Source organism: Callithrix jacchus, chromosome 12 (genome assembly GCF_049354715.1).
Source record: "Callithrix jacchus isolate 240 chromosome 12, calJac240_pri, whole genome shotgun sequence".
Taxonomy (NCBI): domain Eukaryota; kingdom Metazoa; phylum Chordata; class Mammalia; order Primates; family Cebidae; genus Callithrix; species Callithrix jacchus.
The window spans coordinates 90,322,355-90,337,798 of record NC_133513.1 but is presented as its reverse complement, the minus strand read 5'-3'; the positions used below and the strand labels follow the sequence as shown (position 1 = coordinate 90,337,798).

At 47.4% G+C, this 15,444-nt stretch overlaps 1 protein-coding gene across 1 annotated transcript in view; it reads right to left on the bottom strand.

The window, feature by feature from the left end:
- UBTD1 (ubiquitin domain containing 1) overlaps nucleotides 1-15,051 on the bottom strand; it is a 59,681-nt gene extending 44,630 nt beyond the window's left edge. Inside the window, exon 1 of the mRNA XM_002756492.6 lies at nucleotides 14,700-15,051. Coding sequence (XP_002756538.1) covers nucleotides 14,700-14,769 — 70 coding nt within the window. The 5' untranslated portion in view covers nucleotides 14,770-15,051. The remainder of the gene's footprint in view (nucleotides 1-14,699) is intronic.
- Between the last annotated feature and the right edge of the window lie 393 nt (nucleotides 15,052-15,444).

Sequence of the window (15,444 nt, the reverse complement as noted above, 5' to 3'; positions counted from 1 at the left end):
TGGGCAACATGGCGAGACCCCATCTCTACAAAAAATACAGAAATTAGCTGTGTGTGGTAATGCACACCTGTAGTCTTAGCTATTCAGGGGCTGGGGTGGGAGGATCACTTGAGTGCAGGAGTTCAAGGCTGCTATAATAGCCCCACTGCCCTCCAGCCTGGGCAACAGAGTAAGACCCTATCTCTAAATAAAAAGAAACAGGAAGATAAATACCAAATGAGAACGGAGACGCTGTCTGGCTGGTGGGAGTAAAAAGATTTTCTTCTTTGAGCTTTCTCTTATCGTTCGCATGTTTTACATGAGCACACATTACTTTTACAATAAAGACTGTATTGCTTGCTTCTCTCTAACCTGCACCACTTCCTCAAATCAGTAACCCTTCTACAAACTATGCCCACTCACTCCCAGTATCTGTCCATCCCAATCCCCCAAGCAGCAACTTGAGTCCCACCACCCTCAGAAATCTTCCCTCCACAAATTGAGTTCACAGGGACCTCTCTCATCCCAACTATTTCTAAAAAGGGTCTACATGTTGCCTTTGTCTCAACTTGTCTACACTGGATGACTTAGCACTTGTCTACATGCTGTCTTGTTTGAAGTGGTGTTACACCTTTGTCTGCTTCCTCTCCCAAGTAGACCATAAGCCATCTGGATGATGAGGTATATATGTATAATATGTGCATACATATCTGCAGGAATGAGGCAGGGTGGAATTTTGGAAAGGACACAGGAAAGGGAGTCAGATTTCCTGGATCAGATACCAGCACCAGCCACTGCTTGACCCCTCTGAACCAGTTCCAAGTTCTTCCAGCTGAACTCCCCAGCATTACCAATTCCCTTCCCCTAAAAGGAAGGACTCTGTGCAAGCCTGCCAACCTTACGAATTTTGAAAAAGAGATCATTTAATCTCTAGAATTGAAGCCCCAGGTGCAGCCTACAAATGGGGTCCCCATCCATCCCTACACAAACTAGTACCAGAGGGTGGGCCAGACACGAGGGACAGGGTCTTTGGGCAGAAGCCTCTCCTTGCACACTTGCTCTGGGCTGTGGACCTACCACGGGCAAATGCCCATTCCCCATTCCTTAACAGCAGCATGCTGAGCACTTCTATCCAGGGCTGCAGAAAAAGTGTTTGGTGTTCAGTGATGGATCAGACATCTAGGCCCTGAATCTTCCATGGGAAATGTATCACAGCAGGACACAGCTAGGCTCAGCTGCAAACAGGAGAGGTCAGCTGCAGATTAAAGGACCCCATGTAGCTTTGCTTTTGCCTCATGAACCCAAAGACTGGCCCATCTTGTCCCTAGGAAGTGAGCATAAATAACAGTGTATACAGCATGTGGGTTTCTAAGAAATGTCATTTGGGCCTTATAAAAAGTCACAGTAGCAATAAATTACTGACCAAATAAAGTCTCCTTCTCCTCAGTAGCCAGACCTGGACCAGGACGAAAATACTGAGCCAGGCCTAAATGAGCTCTTGGCTTTATGGATCTGATATGAGAGTAGAGGGGAGAAGGGCAAAGAGAAAACAGAGGAGTCAGCCTGGGGTGGAAACATGCAGTGCAGAGCACTGCTGTCCCCTGAGGAACTGCCTCCCCAGCTCCCCTGGACCCTTAGCTCTGTGTGTTATGGATTGGCTGCCTGGGCCAGGACCAGGGGCGGGGGCAGGTGGAAATAGGTTTGGAAAAAAACAAAAACCAACCACAGAAACTCCAGTATTATTCAGTCTATCACTCTGAACTCCTTGAGGAGAAGAACTGACTCTCTGTGCTGTGTTCCCCTCCCCTAATGCAGTGCCTGGAATAAGGCCGATGTAGCAAATAGTGAGAGGCAGTTTCCCATAGTGGCTAGGGTGTAGGTCCCCAGGATACAACTGCCAGGATTGAATCAAATGCCAGGATTCAAACTCTCCACTGTCATTAGCAAGTGTCTCGACACTCCCCCCATAGCCTCAGTTTCCTCATCTGTAAAATGGACAAAAATTAGGCCTGCCATTACAGGGTAGATGTGAAAACTGTCAACAGTGATATCAAGAATCTAGTAGGCTGCCTACACACATGGTAGGAGGTTGATAAATGATACTGATTTCAGTGACGGCAATTCCTGGAGCTGCTGTGAAGGCTGGGGAAATGAAGTGCTCATGCCATGTGACAGTCTATTTTGGGGGAACAGAGCGCTTTCACTCGGTAAAAAAAAAAAATCAATGCCATGTGCAGTATCCCATATACCAGAGGACAGTGTGGTCTGTCTCCCAGACACTGCGTGGGGGGTGAGAAGAGGTGAAAGGAGGGACAAATCCATGAAGGCTGTCACAAAGTACACTTGCTGGCACATTCAGATATATAGTACAAGAACTGGCAGAAGTAGACTACTTGCTAGTCATAAGTGGCAGTGACATCAGTAAACCAGCTATACCTGTTTAAGGCCCAGGGAGTCCTTTGTTGAAGTTGACAGTGAAGTAGATACTGCATAGAAGGAACCTGAGACTGAGAACCCAAATACTTCATTCTCACTGTGTGCCCCCAGCCCCCCAACACACAGTCAACATCACTGCACCTCACCCCTAAAGGAAAATTTCTACCTCCGCGGACTATCAGGAGGATTAGATGAGATATGTATAAGCACCTACTATAGTGCCTGCTGCACAGTCAGCCACAGTCAGTAGCAGTATACAAGAAATCCAACAACAGTTTTGAATCTAGTTCTGTGGGGGGTGGGGGGTACTCATCAAGTGTGAAAGAGGCTCCGATGTGGATGTTTATCAGCAGCTTCTTGGAAGTTCACAGAGGAGGTATCTGCAGCTGACAGTGTATATCAGAGAAATGCACCAAGCTCCAGGAAGGAAGCCCTGGGGACTCGGAGGTGTTCTGCCAAGCTGAAGAGGGGCAACAGCAAACAGAGGGCACTCACAGCCCTGAACTACTGGCAAGAAATGTTTCCATCTATGTGGCGATTGCTTAGAAAAGTAGCCTCTGGTTGTTGCTGAGATCAGCAGCAAGAGTTATATGTAAGGTGTGTTGCAAGTGATGTTCTCATTTTTGTGAACGATTCACATTTTAAAAAAACAAAGCCGGATTCAAGGCTATCTCTATGATAACAACACTATCTTGCAAGTTGCTTCCGATTTGCCTTCCTGAATGAGTGGGTGGAACAGTAAATAACCCAGGACAGACGTCAGGTTTTGCACGTGAACTTTACTTGTCATATATCTCAATGTCAGGGGGAGTATAAGGCTGGGGGCAGCTGGCTTTAATATAGATAGAATCAAGCATGGTCAGAATAGCAAAAATAATGACTAACACTTACTCAGTAGGTAATATGCCCCAGGCACCATTCTCAAGTCCTGATGTGCAGTCACCATCTAATCCTTACAACAACCCTATTGAGTAGATACTGTTATCTCCATTTCACAGATGAGAAAACGGAGGCCTCAAAATTCAAAATAACTTGCCCAAGGTTATATAGCTAATGAGGTGGAGGAGCTGGGATAATAAAGTGCAAATTGGTACTAAATGAATAACACTTGTCATAATGACCTGTCACCAAAGGAAAAACCACATTATAGATGTTCTTCTTGACAGACCTCAGATTTTACAAATCAAAGGAAATTCATGGCAGGGGCAAGGTGGCTCACACCTGTAATCCCAATACTTTGGGAAGCGGAGTTGGGTGGACCACTTGAGATCAGCCTGGCCAACATGATGAAACCCCATCTCTACTAAAAATACAAAAAAAATGAGCTGGGCATGGTGGCACACACCTGTAATCCCAGCTACTCAGGGGGCTGAGGCACGAGAGTCACTTGAACCCAGGAGTCAGAGGTTACCGTGATCTGAGATTGCACCACTGCACTAAAAAAGACAAAAAAGAAAAAAAAAAAAAAAAAAAAAGGAAATTAAAGGCCAGCCCTTGTGATTGCACTCTGACTCCAGGGGATGAGCTAGAGGGTGACCACAGCAGAAGGTGACCAGGGAGGACTAAGGAGGCTACACTCTGCTCCTCCTCAAAGTTGGGGTGGAACCAGGGTTGGTACAACACAAGTTATCAGCAGAACAATGAGCTTTGTGTTGATTATTATCCCAAAAACCCACCCCATCATTTACTAAGCATCCACAGTGTTGTGTGTGGGCACTGTGCTGATCACGTCACACACACGATCACATTTGACTATTCTAAATGATGTATGCTTGCCCCATTTTACAGATGCAGCAACTGAGGCTCTGATCTGAGGTTTTCACACCACAGTAAGAAAGCAGTGGAACCGCTGCCCTATGGCTTCTGCCACTTATTCAGTCAATAACCTTGAGTATTTTAACATCCTCACCAAGTCTCAGTGTCTTCATCCATAAAACGGGAAAAATGAGTCCTGCCTTGCCTATCTAACAGGATGGCTGTGGGGATCAAAATGATATATAATACTTGAGAAAGCATTTTGAAAACCACAAAATGCTGAGCAAAGCAAGAGATCGTTAATCTTATTAATTACAAAGAGTGACACCTGATTCTGCAAGCACTTTGCTAACATGACTCTCTGTGCCTCTTTTCCCTTGGGAATTTGGGAATAATTCAAAGTCTGAAAAGCAAGGACACTCTTTTCTTCAATTCCCTGGCATCTGGGTGTTGGAAAGCAGAGGTTTGGTTTGGGAGAAGGAGGAGGAAACAACAATATTTGCATTCTACTTGTGTTTCTCTTTAGGAACACAATCTTGGCTGGGATTCTATTGCCTCCAGCACACCCAGCACTCAAACAACATTCAACTCATATTTCCTGAGCACCTACTATGTGCCAAGCACTCTGATCCAAGATGTCGGACTCACATGGCTTCTAGGTGTGGAGGTGGTGGTCTTAATTAAAGGAGGAAGGAACAGCAATGGGAAAGAAAGGCAGTGGCTACAGTCCTTAGAGTTTCGCAGACTTTACAGCTGACCTTTCAGCTTCTTTCCATATGGGTGGGGTGGGAGCTGGTCAGGGCTCACAGCACAATGGCATGAGCTGTGAGCACTGGAATGAATCAACATCCTCAGGCTGTTCTAGCTCTAACTCTTAGCATCATGACCACTGGTAATCCATTCACTTTCCTGGGCATCAGCTTTAATATGCAAAGTAGGTAGGAATGTTCCCATAGGTAAAATAGGGAGAATCAAATGAGATGATGTTTGTGAAAGCATCCAGCAAGGTGCCTGAAGGTGCTCAATAATAAACTCATTAAAAAACAAAACAAATCCAAAAAAGTGTTCTCTTTTTCCCATTCTCATGAGGATAAACTACACACTGGCCCAAAGCGTGGGCTCTGAGATCAGACGCCTGGGTTTCAGTCCTGGCTCTGCAGTTTACAAGCTGTGCGGCCTTAGGCTGCAGACATTACCTTTCTAGCCTCAGCTCCTTCATCTGTGCAAAGGTGATAATAGAATCTACCCACAGAATGGTTGTGAGGATTAACCCAAATACCGCAGGTGATGCTCCTAGTACATGGCAAACACCCTGCAAAGGTGAGCTGTTGCTAATTACATCTCTCTGAGCCCTTAAAAACAACACAACTCCAAGTGCACAGGCTGGCATCTAAGATTCAGGCTACTTGGTTGGTGACTGGCTACCTAGACACCATTCACCCTTTGCTCCTGGTCCCAGCCTCCCAGAGGAAAAAGGTACAAATGAGGAGTCATCCCTGTCCCCCCAGTCTCCCTCCCCATACCTTGCAGAAGGTGTTCCAGTCCCTTTCCTGCCAGGTTCCTCTTTTTTTTAATAATAATAATAATTATTATTATTATTATTGTTTTTTGGGACAGAGTCTTGCTCTGTAACCCAGGCTGGAGTGCAATGGCACAGTCTTGGCTCATGGCAACCTCCACCACCGGGGTTCAAGCAATTCTCCTGCTTCAGCCTCCTAAGTAGCTAGGACTACAGACAGGCATGTGCCACCACACCCAGCTAATTTTTTTTTGCATTTTTAGTAGAGATGGGGTTTCACTATGTTGGCCAGGCTAGTCTTGAACTTCTGACCTCGTGATCTGCCCTCCTTGGCCTCCCAAAGTACTGGGATTACAGGCATGAGCCACCACACCCGGGCAGGTTCCTCTAAGGGCAATAAGGGGCAGTTTGGAGGGGTTGAGGATGGTCAAAGGTATGGGTACACACTGAGCTCAGTCTCCCTTCCTGTGGGCTCAGAAAGCAAGAAGAGATCTTGTCCCCAAAGATTAAGAGAGAAACCTGAAGTAGCAGACACTTTCAGCAAGTTAACATATCACTGCACCAGACCCTACATTCTCCTAGCTGAACCATACTCCATCTGCAAAAGAGAGCTGGAAAAAAAGTGGCACTCTAATTCAGAGTAAGATAATATTAACATTTCTGGGGGGCCAGACGAATTGTAAAAACACAGAAATACTTTAAGGAAGCCACCTATCTATCCAGTCCAACTACTGACCACATAGTGGGAAATCCAGAAGCAGCCGAGCACGGTGGCTCATGCCTGTAATCCCAGTACTTTCGGGGACCAGGGCAGGTGGATCATTTGAGCTCAGGAGTACGAGATGAGCCTGGCCAACATGGCAAAACCCCATCTCTACTAAAAATACAAAAATTAGCTGGTCATGGTGGCATGTACCTGTAATCCCAGGTACTTGGGAGGCCAGGGCAGGAGAATCGCTTGCATTCTACTTGTGTTTCTCTTTAGGAACACAATCTTGGCTGGGATTCTATTGCCTCCAGCATACCCAGCACTCAAACAACATTCAACTCGTATTTCTGGGAGGCAGAGGTTGCCATGAGTCAAGATTGTGCCACTGCACTCCAGCCTGGGCGACAGAGCAGTCTCAAAAAAAAAAAAGGAATCCAGAAGCAAAGAGCAAGTCAAATGCTTAAATGCTGACTAAGAAGAAAAAACTCCACAGTCTGCGCACTGGAGCTCGTGTATATCACTCTCTGAAGGACCCCTCAGGCTTCCACTCCAAGCCTGTTTACTCTTTCTCTATGCATAATTTTTTTTTAAATAGAGACAAGGTCTCACTATATTGCCCAGGTTGGTCTTGAACTCCCAGCCTCAAGTGATCCTCCTGCCTTAGCCTCCCAAAGTGCTGGGATTACAGGTGTGGGCCACCATACCCAGCCTCTATGCACAATTCTAACACACTCAGCTGTCTGTTTACCCAGAGATTTGGAGGGACTGCTGTTTAAGCCCAGCATAAATGATCACTACATGATAAACCATGTCACACACATTAGTATGGCTACTATAAAACCAAAGCAAAATAAGTAAATAAGTAAATAATAAAATTTTTTTAAAAACCAAACCAATAAAAAACAGAAAATAACAAGTGTTGGTGAAGATGTAGAGAAACTGGAATCCTTGCACCCTGTTGGTAGGCATATAAAATGGTACAGCTACTGAGAAAAGTGGTAATCTTTTATTCAAAAAATTAAAAATAGAATTACCATTTGATCCAGAAATTCCACTTCTGGGTATATACACAAAATAACTGAAAGCAGAGACTCCGAGTGCATTCACCTTTTGCTCCTTATTTGTACACCCACGTTCATAGCAGCATTATTTACAATAGCCAAAAGGCGGAAGCAGCTCAGGGGGTCCATCAATGGATAAATGAATGAGCAAAATGCGGTATATACATACAAGGGAATGTTACTCAGCCTTAAAAAGGAAGGACATTCTGACATGCTACACCATGGATGAACCTTGACAGCATTATGCTAAGTGAAATAAGCCAGGCACACGATTCGACTCATAGGAGGTACCCAGAGTAGTCAAACTCATAAGACAGGAAGCAGAATATCAGTTGTCAGTGGCTGGCGGGGAGGAAGAAATGGGTAGTGCTTAATGGGTGAAGAGTTTCAGTTGGGGAAAATGAAAACGTTCTGGAGATGGGTACTGGTGATGGCTATAAAACAACTTCAAAGAATGTACTCACACTACAAAACTATAGACTAAAAAATTTGCTGCTACATACAAGTAAATTTTATGTCATATCTATGTAACTACATTTTTAAAAAAGGTAAAGAAAAAAAAGAGAAGTGACAAATATCTCTCCCGCAGAAGACAGAGCAATGATTATAGGTGGAAACATGAACTCCCAAAGCACAACAGCTGGGAACCACGTAGTTTGGGGCCCACTGCCCTAGAGTCTCACAAGCCCCGCGGCCTCACACTATTATAAGCACAGTAACTGACCAGGGAGGACTGACTCTTTCCACTCAGAGCCCTGAACAGGATTTAAGAGCTTCCTGCAGCACCAGTGTTGCTACTTGGAACCTTGAGTCAGGGCACTCCCGGAATGGGCTCTCCCCCAGCAATTTCCCTCTGCCCACCTCTAGTTAGTTCCTTCCCCGACCCCAGCTCTCTTCTTTGGGAGATAATACTTTTGAGAGAAAGAAGCTTTTGTGGTCCCACTTTCACCAAGCAGATGCTCCGTATATAACAGTATGAACTCCACAACCCCTAGTCCCAAAGCGGAGGTTCTTTATGCACTGTACATTAATATTTCGCTCAGAAACATTATCATTCGTTTCAGAAAGATTCCCATCCAAAAATAGTTTTAAACATTTCTTTTATAGTTGTGCTCCTTAAAAAGAGTAAGCTTCAATCAGCTAGTGGGAAAAATCACTGGCTATGGCTTTTGTGTGTAAAAATCCTGGTAGCTTGGAATAATAGAAACTTTGTAAGTTCACAAAGTCTCTTTTCATCCAGGATCTCACTTTAATCTTACAACCTCTCTGAGAGGTGAGCAGGATGGCAGTCACCCCATTGTACAAATGGGGAAACTGAGGCTCAAAGAGATCAAGAGCCTTGTCCAAAGTCACACAAACAACTAGGAAGGAGCAGAGACCCCAGGCTTCATTTCCTACCAGTGCCAGATGAAACTCTGGGTTGGGAGCTTGTATCTGAGCAGACTGTGCAGCTTGAAAGTAATTTTAAAACCACCATTAGCTTATTTTACCTCCGTAACATCTCTCTGAAGTAAACTGGAAATATTATCTTTTCAACATGGAGAATCAACTGAGCAAGAGACAAATGACCTGCCCAAGATCACCACTCAAGCAAGCGTATTCTTTTGAATACACTTGACCTCGACCACTTCCCTATAATATCTTGACCTCAGCACACTCACAACTTAAAGCAGCCCATGCAGTTTTTATGTAGGTTGCACCATGTTTCTGTGAACTAGGCAGGGGATAGATATGCCTTTGTTCTCTTTCTAATGGCTGGGTAAGAAAAAAGAGGTTATAGAAATCTTTAGGTTCCTTTTCAGCTCTAAAATTCTATGATTCTAAAAATTCTCCAGCAAGTTGATGGGTAAGAGAGGCCTGGAATCCACATCACCTGACTTGTAGTCTATTAGGCCACCCCATCCCTGCACCGTGAGTTAAGGACTACAAACGTCACATATGCCTGGGAGAGGGGGACCACTCTGACATAGATGCACATATAAAATGGCAAGAAGGTGCTACTGCCTGGTTAGGACCCCCGTATGGAGTTTCACTTCGTTCTCCTGCTTCAACCCTGGTATCTATCACCAAGAGGCTCTCAAACCACAGGAGTCATATATATAAGTTCTCAGGTATCTGAGAACTTACCCAAGCCTTGGGGCAAGAGAGAAGCCAGTCCCAGAGACAGAACACCATTCTGAGGTTGCGGTTTAAGTCCTTCATTAAGATACCTGCCTTAACACCCAGCTAAGGTAGGAGATCAATCAGATGTGTTCATTTCTGCTCTTCTACAGCCTTCACCAACTCTAGTTTTATCCAACAAATATTTATCAGGCACTGCTCTTGGTATCAGAGAGCAAATAAAAATCTCTGACCACATGAATCAAGGGGAGAAAGCCAATGTCAGATGATGACACAGGTGATGGAGCAAAATAAAGCAGGAAAGGGAGGTAGATAATGCTGAGAGCAGGTGGGAGAGGGAAAGGGATCATTTTAAATGAAATTGCCTTGGAGGATTTGACTCCTTAAATAGGATACCGGGACAAGGAGAGAGAGGGACCCATTCAGATATCAGAGGGCTGAACAAGGCGATGAAGCGCCCTTAAAAGATGGCTAAGAAAGATAAGCAGGAGAAAATCATATCATATCTTGTAGGTCAACACAAGGTCTCTTGAATGAGATGGGGTGTCACAGGAAGGCTTGAGCAAAGGAGTAATTAAATCTGACTTACAGTTTAGAGCATCGCGCTGGCTGCTGGGATGGAAATAGTCTGTCAGGAGACAAGGGAGGAAGCAGGAAGGTCAGTTCAGAGGCCAGTCCAGTCAGCTTAGACCATGGTGAAAGTGGTGAAGATGGTCAGAGTCAGGTTCGGGACATATTTAAGGCAAAGCCAACAGGATTTATTGATTAAATGGATGTGGGATGTGAGAGAAAGGGAGAAGTCAGGGACAGCTGGAATTTTAGGGGCCTGGGCTTCTGGAAGGATGAAATCATTACGAACTGGATGGGAAAGGAGGTACAGGGAAGGGATGGGGTTCATTCTGTTTTGGACATGTTAAACTGAGAAGCCTTTTAGACAGCAGATGTGTTGAGTAGGCAGCAGAATATACAAGGCTGGAGTTGAAGAGAATGGGCTGAAATTATAAATGTGGGAGGAGTCACCAGCATATATAATAATACATAATTCTATGTATGATCATGTGTAATTTGCAATGACAATGTGTTTACCATCTGCCCCCTACAAGACTGTAAGCTCTATGTGGCCAAGGACCATTTGTGTTCACAGCCAGCAAGGTGCTTGGCATTCAGTAAATATTTACTGAGCAAGTGGAGAAGTTGCCCAATTACTCCCTCAAGAATAGCCACACAGCCCACACAAGAAGCAGCAGACTCTCTTGCAACCACAGTGCCAAGCCCAACCAGCCCCAAACAGGGCCCTGGGTCTGTCTACCCCGAGCTTGAGATTCCGGAACGTAAGTGGATACGCCTGGCACATCAGAGTCAGATATTTGGGTTTCAGCCCTGCCACATTCTCAAAGGGTGGAGCTGGGCAAGAGACTTGCCTGTTCTACCACCTCTGTTTCTCCCTGGAGTGGCTGGGGGAGAGGCTGCTTCACCCAGTTCATGGTCAGAGATATTTATCCGCCTGGTGCATATGTATGGGGTGGTGGTGAGAGCACCCCACCAAAGGAGTAAATCCCCAAGTTTTCTCTGAAGCATACAAGGGTCACTCAGTACCTGAAGGAGAGGAACACAGACCTACTGGGGATGCGTTAAAAGTAACAATCCAAAAAAAATTTTTAAGGCTGGGTGCAGTGGCTCATGCCAGTAATCCCAGCACTTTGGGAGGCCAAGGTAAGAAGATCACTTGAGGCCAGGAGTTTGAGAAAAGCCTGGGCAACATGGCAAGACCCTATCTCTATAAAAAAATAAAAAGTTAGCTGGACGTAGTGGTGCACACCTGTAGTCCTAGCTACTGGGGAGACCGAGGGGAGAGGATCACTTGAGCCCAGGAGTTGGAGGCTGTAGTGAACTATAATTGCATCACCATACTCCAGCCTGGGTGACAGAACAAGACCCTCGCTCTTAAAAAAAAAAAAAAAAAAAAAAAAAGAAATTGAAGAGAGTGACAATCACAAAACTTGATGACATGAGACAACTTCTACTTAATGCAAGAATCCCTGACCAGAGAGTACTGTGTCTCCACTTTACCCACCCAGTGACTAAGAAGATAGAACTAAGGACAAAGGGAGACATTATAAGGCATAAAGATTTCACCTCAGTAACTTTCCAGCTTTAAACAGCTGCCTTTGTGAAGATGATAAAACAGAGCTAATGATCTTGTATAACCCTCCCTCTTTCTGAAATACTGAAAGTGTGACCCAGAAAGGTTTGATGACTTGTCCAGGGTCACCGAGCTATAGGCCCAGTACTAAAACTCAGGTCCTAGCTCCCTGTTGAGGCTTTCTGCCCATTACATTAGTGCCAAAGGAAAGGTAAGAGTGTCAGTGGTGCTGAGGAGTTTTAGGTATTAGTCTTACAACATAAAACTATATTCTTGTCCAAGGAAAAGCCACAGATGTTACAGGAATGCCAGGTGCACACTGTGAAGTTAAGAAGGATTCCTTCCCTTGTACCAAATTTGTCATCCTGCAGAGTTCCCCTCGGCTTTGGATTTTATGAATAAAGCTATTCATAGTAGGACCCACAGAATTAAAGCAATGATAAACTAGCAGGTAAAAACAAAATGCAGATATATGAAAAATACAGATGGTAGGGTGAAATTAGCTTTCTAAAATCAACAAAGACTGAGTGCCACCTCTGTACAATTCATGGTGTTAAATGCTGAGTGTGTGAGCGCATGGCAGTATGAGTGAGTGAGAGGAGCATATCCACAAGGATAAGACAGAACCCAGGTCTTCGAGGCTTGCGATGTAGTTGCTGATAAAAGACAAAACATCAAAGACATGACTAATAATACGGAGTACAAAACTGTTAAGTAAGTGGCATAGATAATGTGTCTGCGGGAGTTCCACGGAGTGTGGAGGTGGGGGGCAGATGAAGGGGGAAATGGCAGATTTGTCAGGCACGGTGCTTCAAACAAGACACGGCACTTAAAGTGAACCCAAGGGATGAAAGACTTTTTTTTTTTTGAGATGGGGTTTCACCATGTTGATCAGACTGGTCTTGAACTCCTTACCTCAGGTAATCCACCCGCCTCAGCCTCCTGAAGTGCTGGGATTACAGGCATGAGCCACCACCCCTGGCCAAGTGCAGAAAGATTTTCGAACACAGAACTATAAAATCTGGAAGAAGTTAATTTAACAAATGTCTTCTGAGGGGACAACTGTGTGTAGGGCTGGACGATGACTGAAGATGAAGTTGCCTTTGGGGGCATCTAACTTCAGCCTGAAACAGGGTTGACTTGAAGTCACAAGGATATGCAGTGGGGTGGCAAGGGGAGGGTTTGCAAGATCTGTGGAAGGAAGAACCAGCAGACCCCAATGACTCACTGGCCTCAAGGGAGTCTAAAGTTAGGCAGCTGGAAAACATACGAGTAAAGAAGGAAAGCTGGTGGACAGGGAGCCATGCAGAGCCTGGTTGTGGAGGTGTCGAATCTGGGAATATTTACATCATAGTGGGCATCTAGAAATGGGGTCCTGAGGTTCAAGAGAGAACAGCTGAAGATTAAGCATACAGGTCTTCCCAATGGACAAAGAGTTGTGGGACTGAACAAGATTTTTCTGGGAGGGAGTGTAATGAGAGAAAAAACCGAATGTCATTAGAAGCACCAGTGTGCTCCCACCTAGAAGGTGATGGTGGAAACGGTGTTCTGAAAGGAAAACCAAGACAGTCTGATGCTAAGAAAGGAAGGGGAAGAATGTCACATAGGAGAGAGTTGTCAACAGCAAAAAAATGCTACAAAATCTATTATGGGGACTGAACACATATTTGTTGAACAAATGAATGAATGAAAGCAAGCCAGCCCTTGGGTTTGAGAATCATCTCTCAGTCAGAAGAATGGCCAGAGTTACCTTCAGAAAAGAGATTTGCAGTAAGTTTTACTCCATCCTTCCCATAAAAACACATTTCTTCCTCCACAAGTCATCTTGTCCACCACACAGACATCCTTCCCTGCTTCCCCTGGTTCCCCCATCTTCCTTCCCAGTTTCCGAAACCCAAGCAACACACCTTCGGTGTCTAGGGAGACAGGAAACTCCAACTAGAGTTTCCACTTCATTAACGACTCTGCCTGTGGCTCCGCTTACATAAGGGGATATGTGGCAACGGGGTGGGAGAGGAGGCTGAGTTCTAGCCCCAGCTCTGCTCCTAACTAGCTGTGTGACTTTGGACAAGTTGCTCAACCTCTCATGATCTGGGCTTTAACACAGAGAGGAGGAGATAGGTCCATCTGGAATCCGACAAGTTTCGAAGGCTCCGTTGAACTTTCAAGTCTACGATTTTATCATTCCCTGCAGGTCCTTGTAACACCCTCAAAGGAGGAAGTGAGGGTAAGACCCAGAAAAATGACCGCCAGACCTCTTCCCGGGGCGAAACGCCAGGGCAGGAGGGGTGTACCATGAGAGTGAGAAGGCGCTGCCAGGGCCTTCAGGATCACCAGCGAGCGATCCCACTCCCAAAGCTAGGAAGGATCCCAACAATCCCGAAGGCGACTCTCACCCCGCACCCCACCTTTTCTGGACTCCCAGACGGCCGAGAGGCTCTAAAAACCCCTCAGGGAAAAATAAAGATTTCTTTCCCAGAGTCCTGCGCTGCTTTTCCAAGTCGGATTCCGGCAGACACGATCTGCAGCCGGATAATGACACAGTCTTTGGAAGGAGCGACTGTTCTCGCCCCGCTCGCTCCGAGTTATGGGGACGCCTGGCTGCCCGCGCCGTGCCCCGACGGGCCGGCGTCCGACCCCGGCCGGAGCTGCCAGGCCAGCAGCGCCCTCGCCCCGGGCCCTCCTCCCTTCGTCGGCCCCGCTGCGGTCTGCAAACATTTCCTGCCCCCACCCCCACCAGGAGCTTCCCAGTTGGAGAGAGTTGGTCGTGCAGCCGGCTCCGTGCTCGCAGTTGCCCCAACTCAGCTCCCCCCGCCGCCCGGCGCTGGCGAGCAGCCCCGTCTGGCTGCTGAGCAGCCCATCGGGGAAACCCAGGCGCCAGCAGCCGTGGGGAGTCGATCGGTAAGCCCAGGGCTCGGGCGAGGACGGGGACAACTGGCGGGATGCCCAAGGCCCTGCTCCTTTCCCCGTCGTTACCTGCTCGCTTGCGGGGGTGTCCCGGGGCGGCCGGCCTCTCCCGGCGCTGTCGCCCCACGCAGTTGCCCATGCTGGTTCCTCAGCCAGTCCCCATGCACAGGAGGCGGGGTGGTCGGCTGCTCAGCGCTCCTGCCCCGGACGGCGGCGTCCCAGATCAACGGCTCCGGCCGCCCGGCATCAGGCGCTCCCCGACCTCCCCCCGGGGACGCGCTCAGCCCCGACGCTGGCTCTGCCAAAACTTTGCTGGCCAGCGGAGAGAGGGAGGTGGCAGACTCCGCAGCACGGTCCCAGGTGGCCGGGCCAGGGGGGCCCGCGACGGTGCCCGGCTGGAGACCAGCTCCGCTGGAGGGGCGGAGAGAGGGGGCGGGCACCGCCGTAGCTACTCCCTGCTTGCTCGGGGTTCCAGGCAGGGGCCGGCCCCCCAGAGCCTGTCACTCACCTGCCTAACCCCGCCCCAGCCCGGCCCCGCTCCCTTCCGCCGGCTCGCGGTGCCCCAGCCGCCGCCACCACCCGCCCCAGGTGCGCATGTGACCGACAGCACCGCCCCCTCGGGCTGGGCCTGATTTTCTCATTGGCTTCCCCTGTGGTGCGTACCGCCCCTCTCCCCACCCAGCCAGGTGCCCGCCCCGCCGCCCGTCTCCAGGGGAATAGGGCCGGCAATTATTAGCCCTCAATGGTCCCCTACTGCGTGCCCAGCAGCCGCCTTCCCTCTCGGTGCCACCGCCCCATTCCGCGCCCCGCCCCT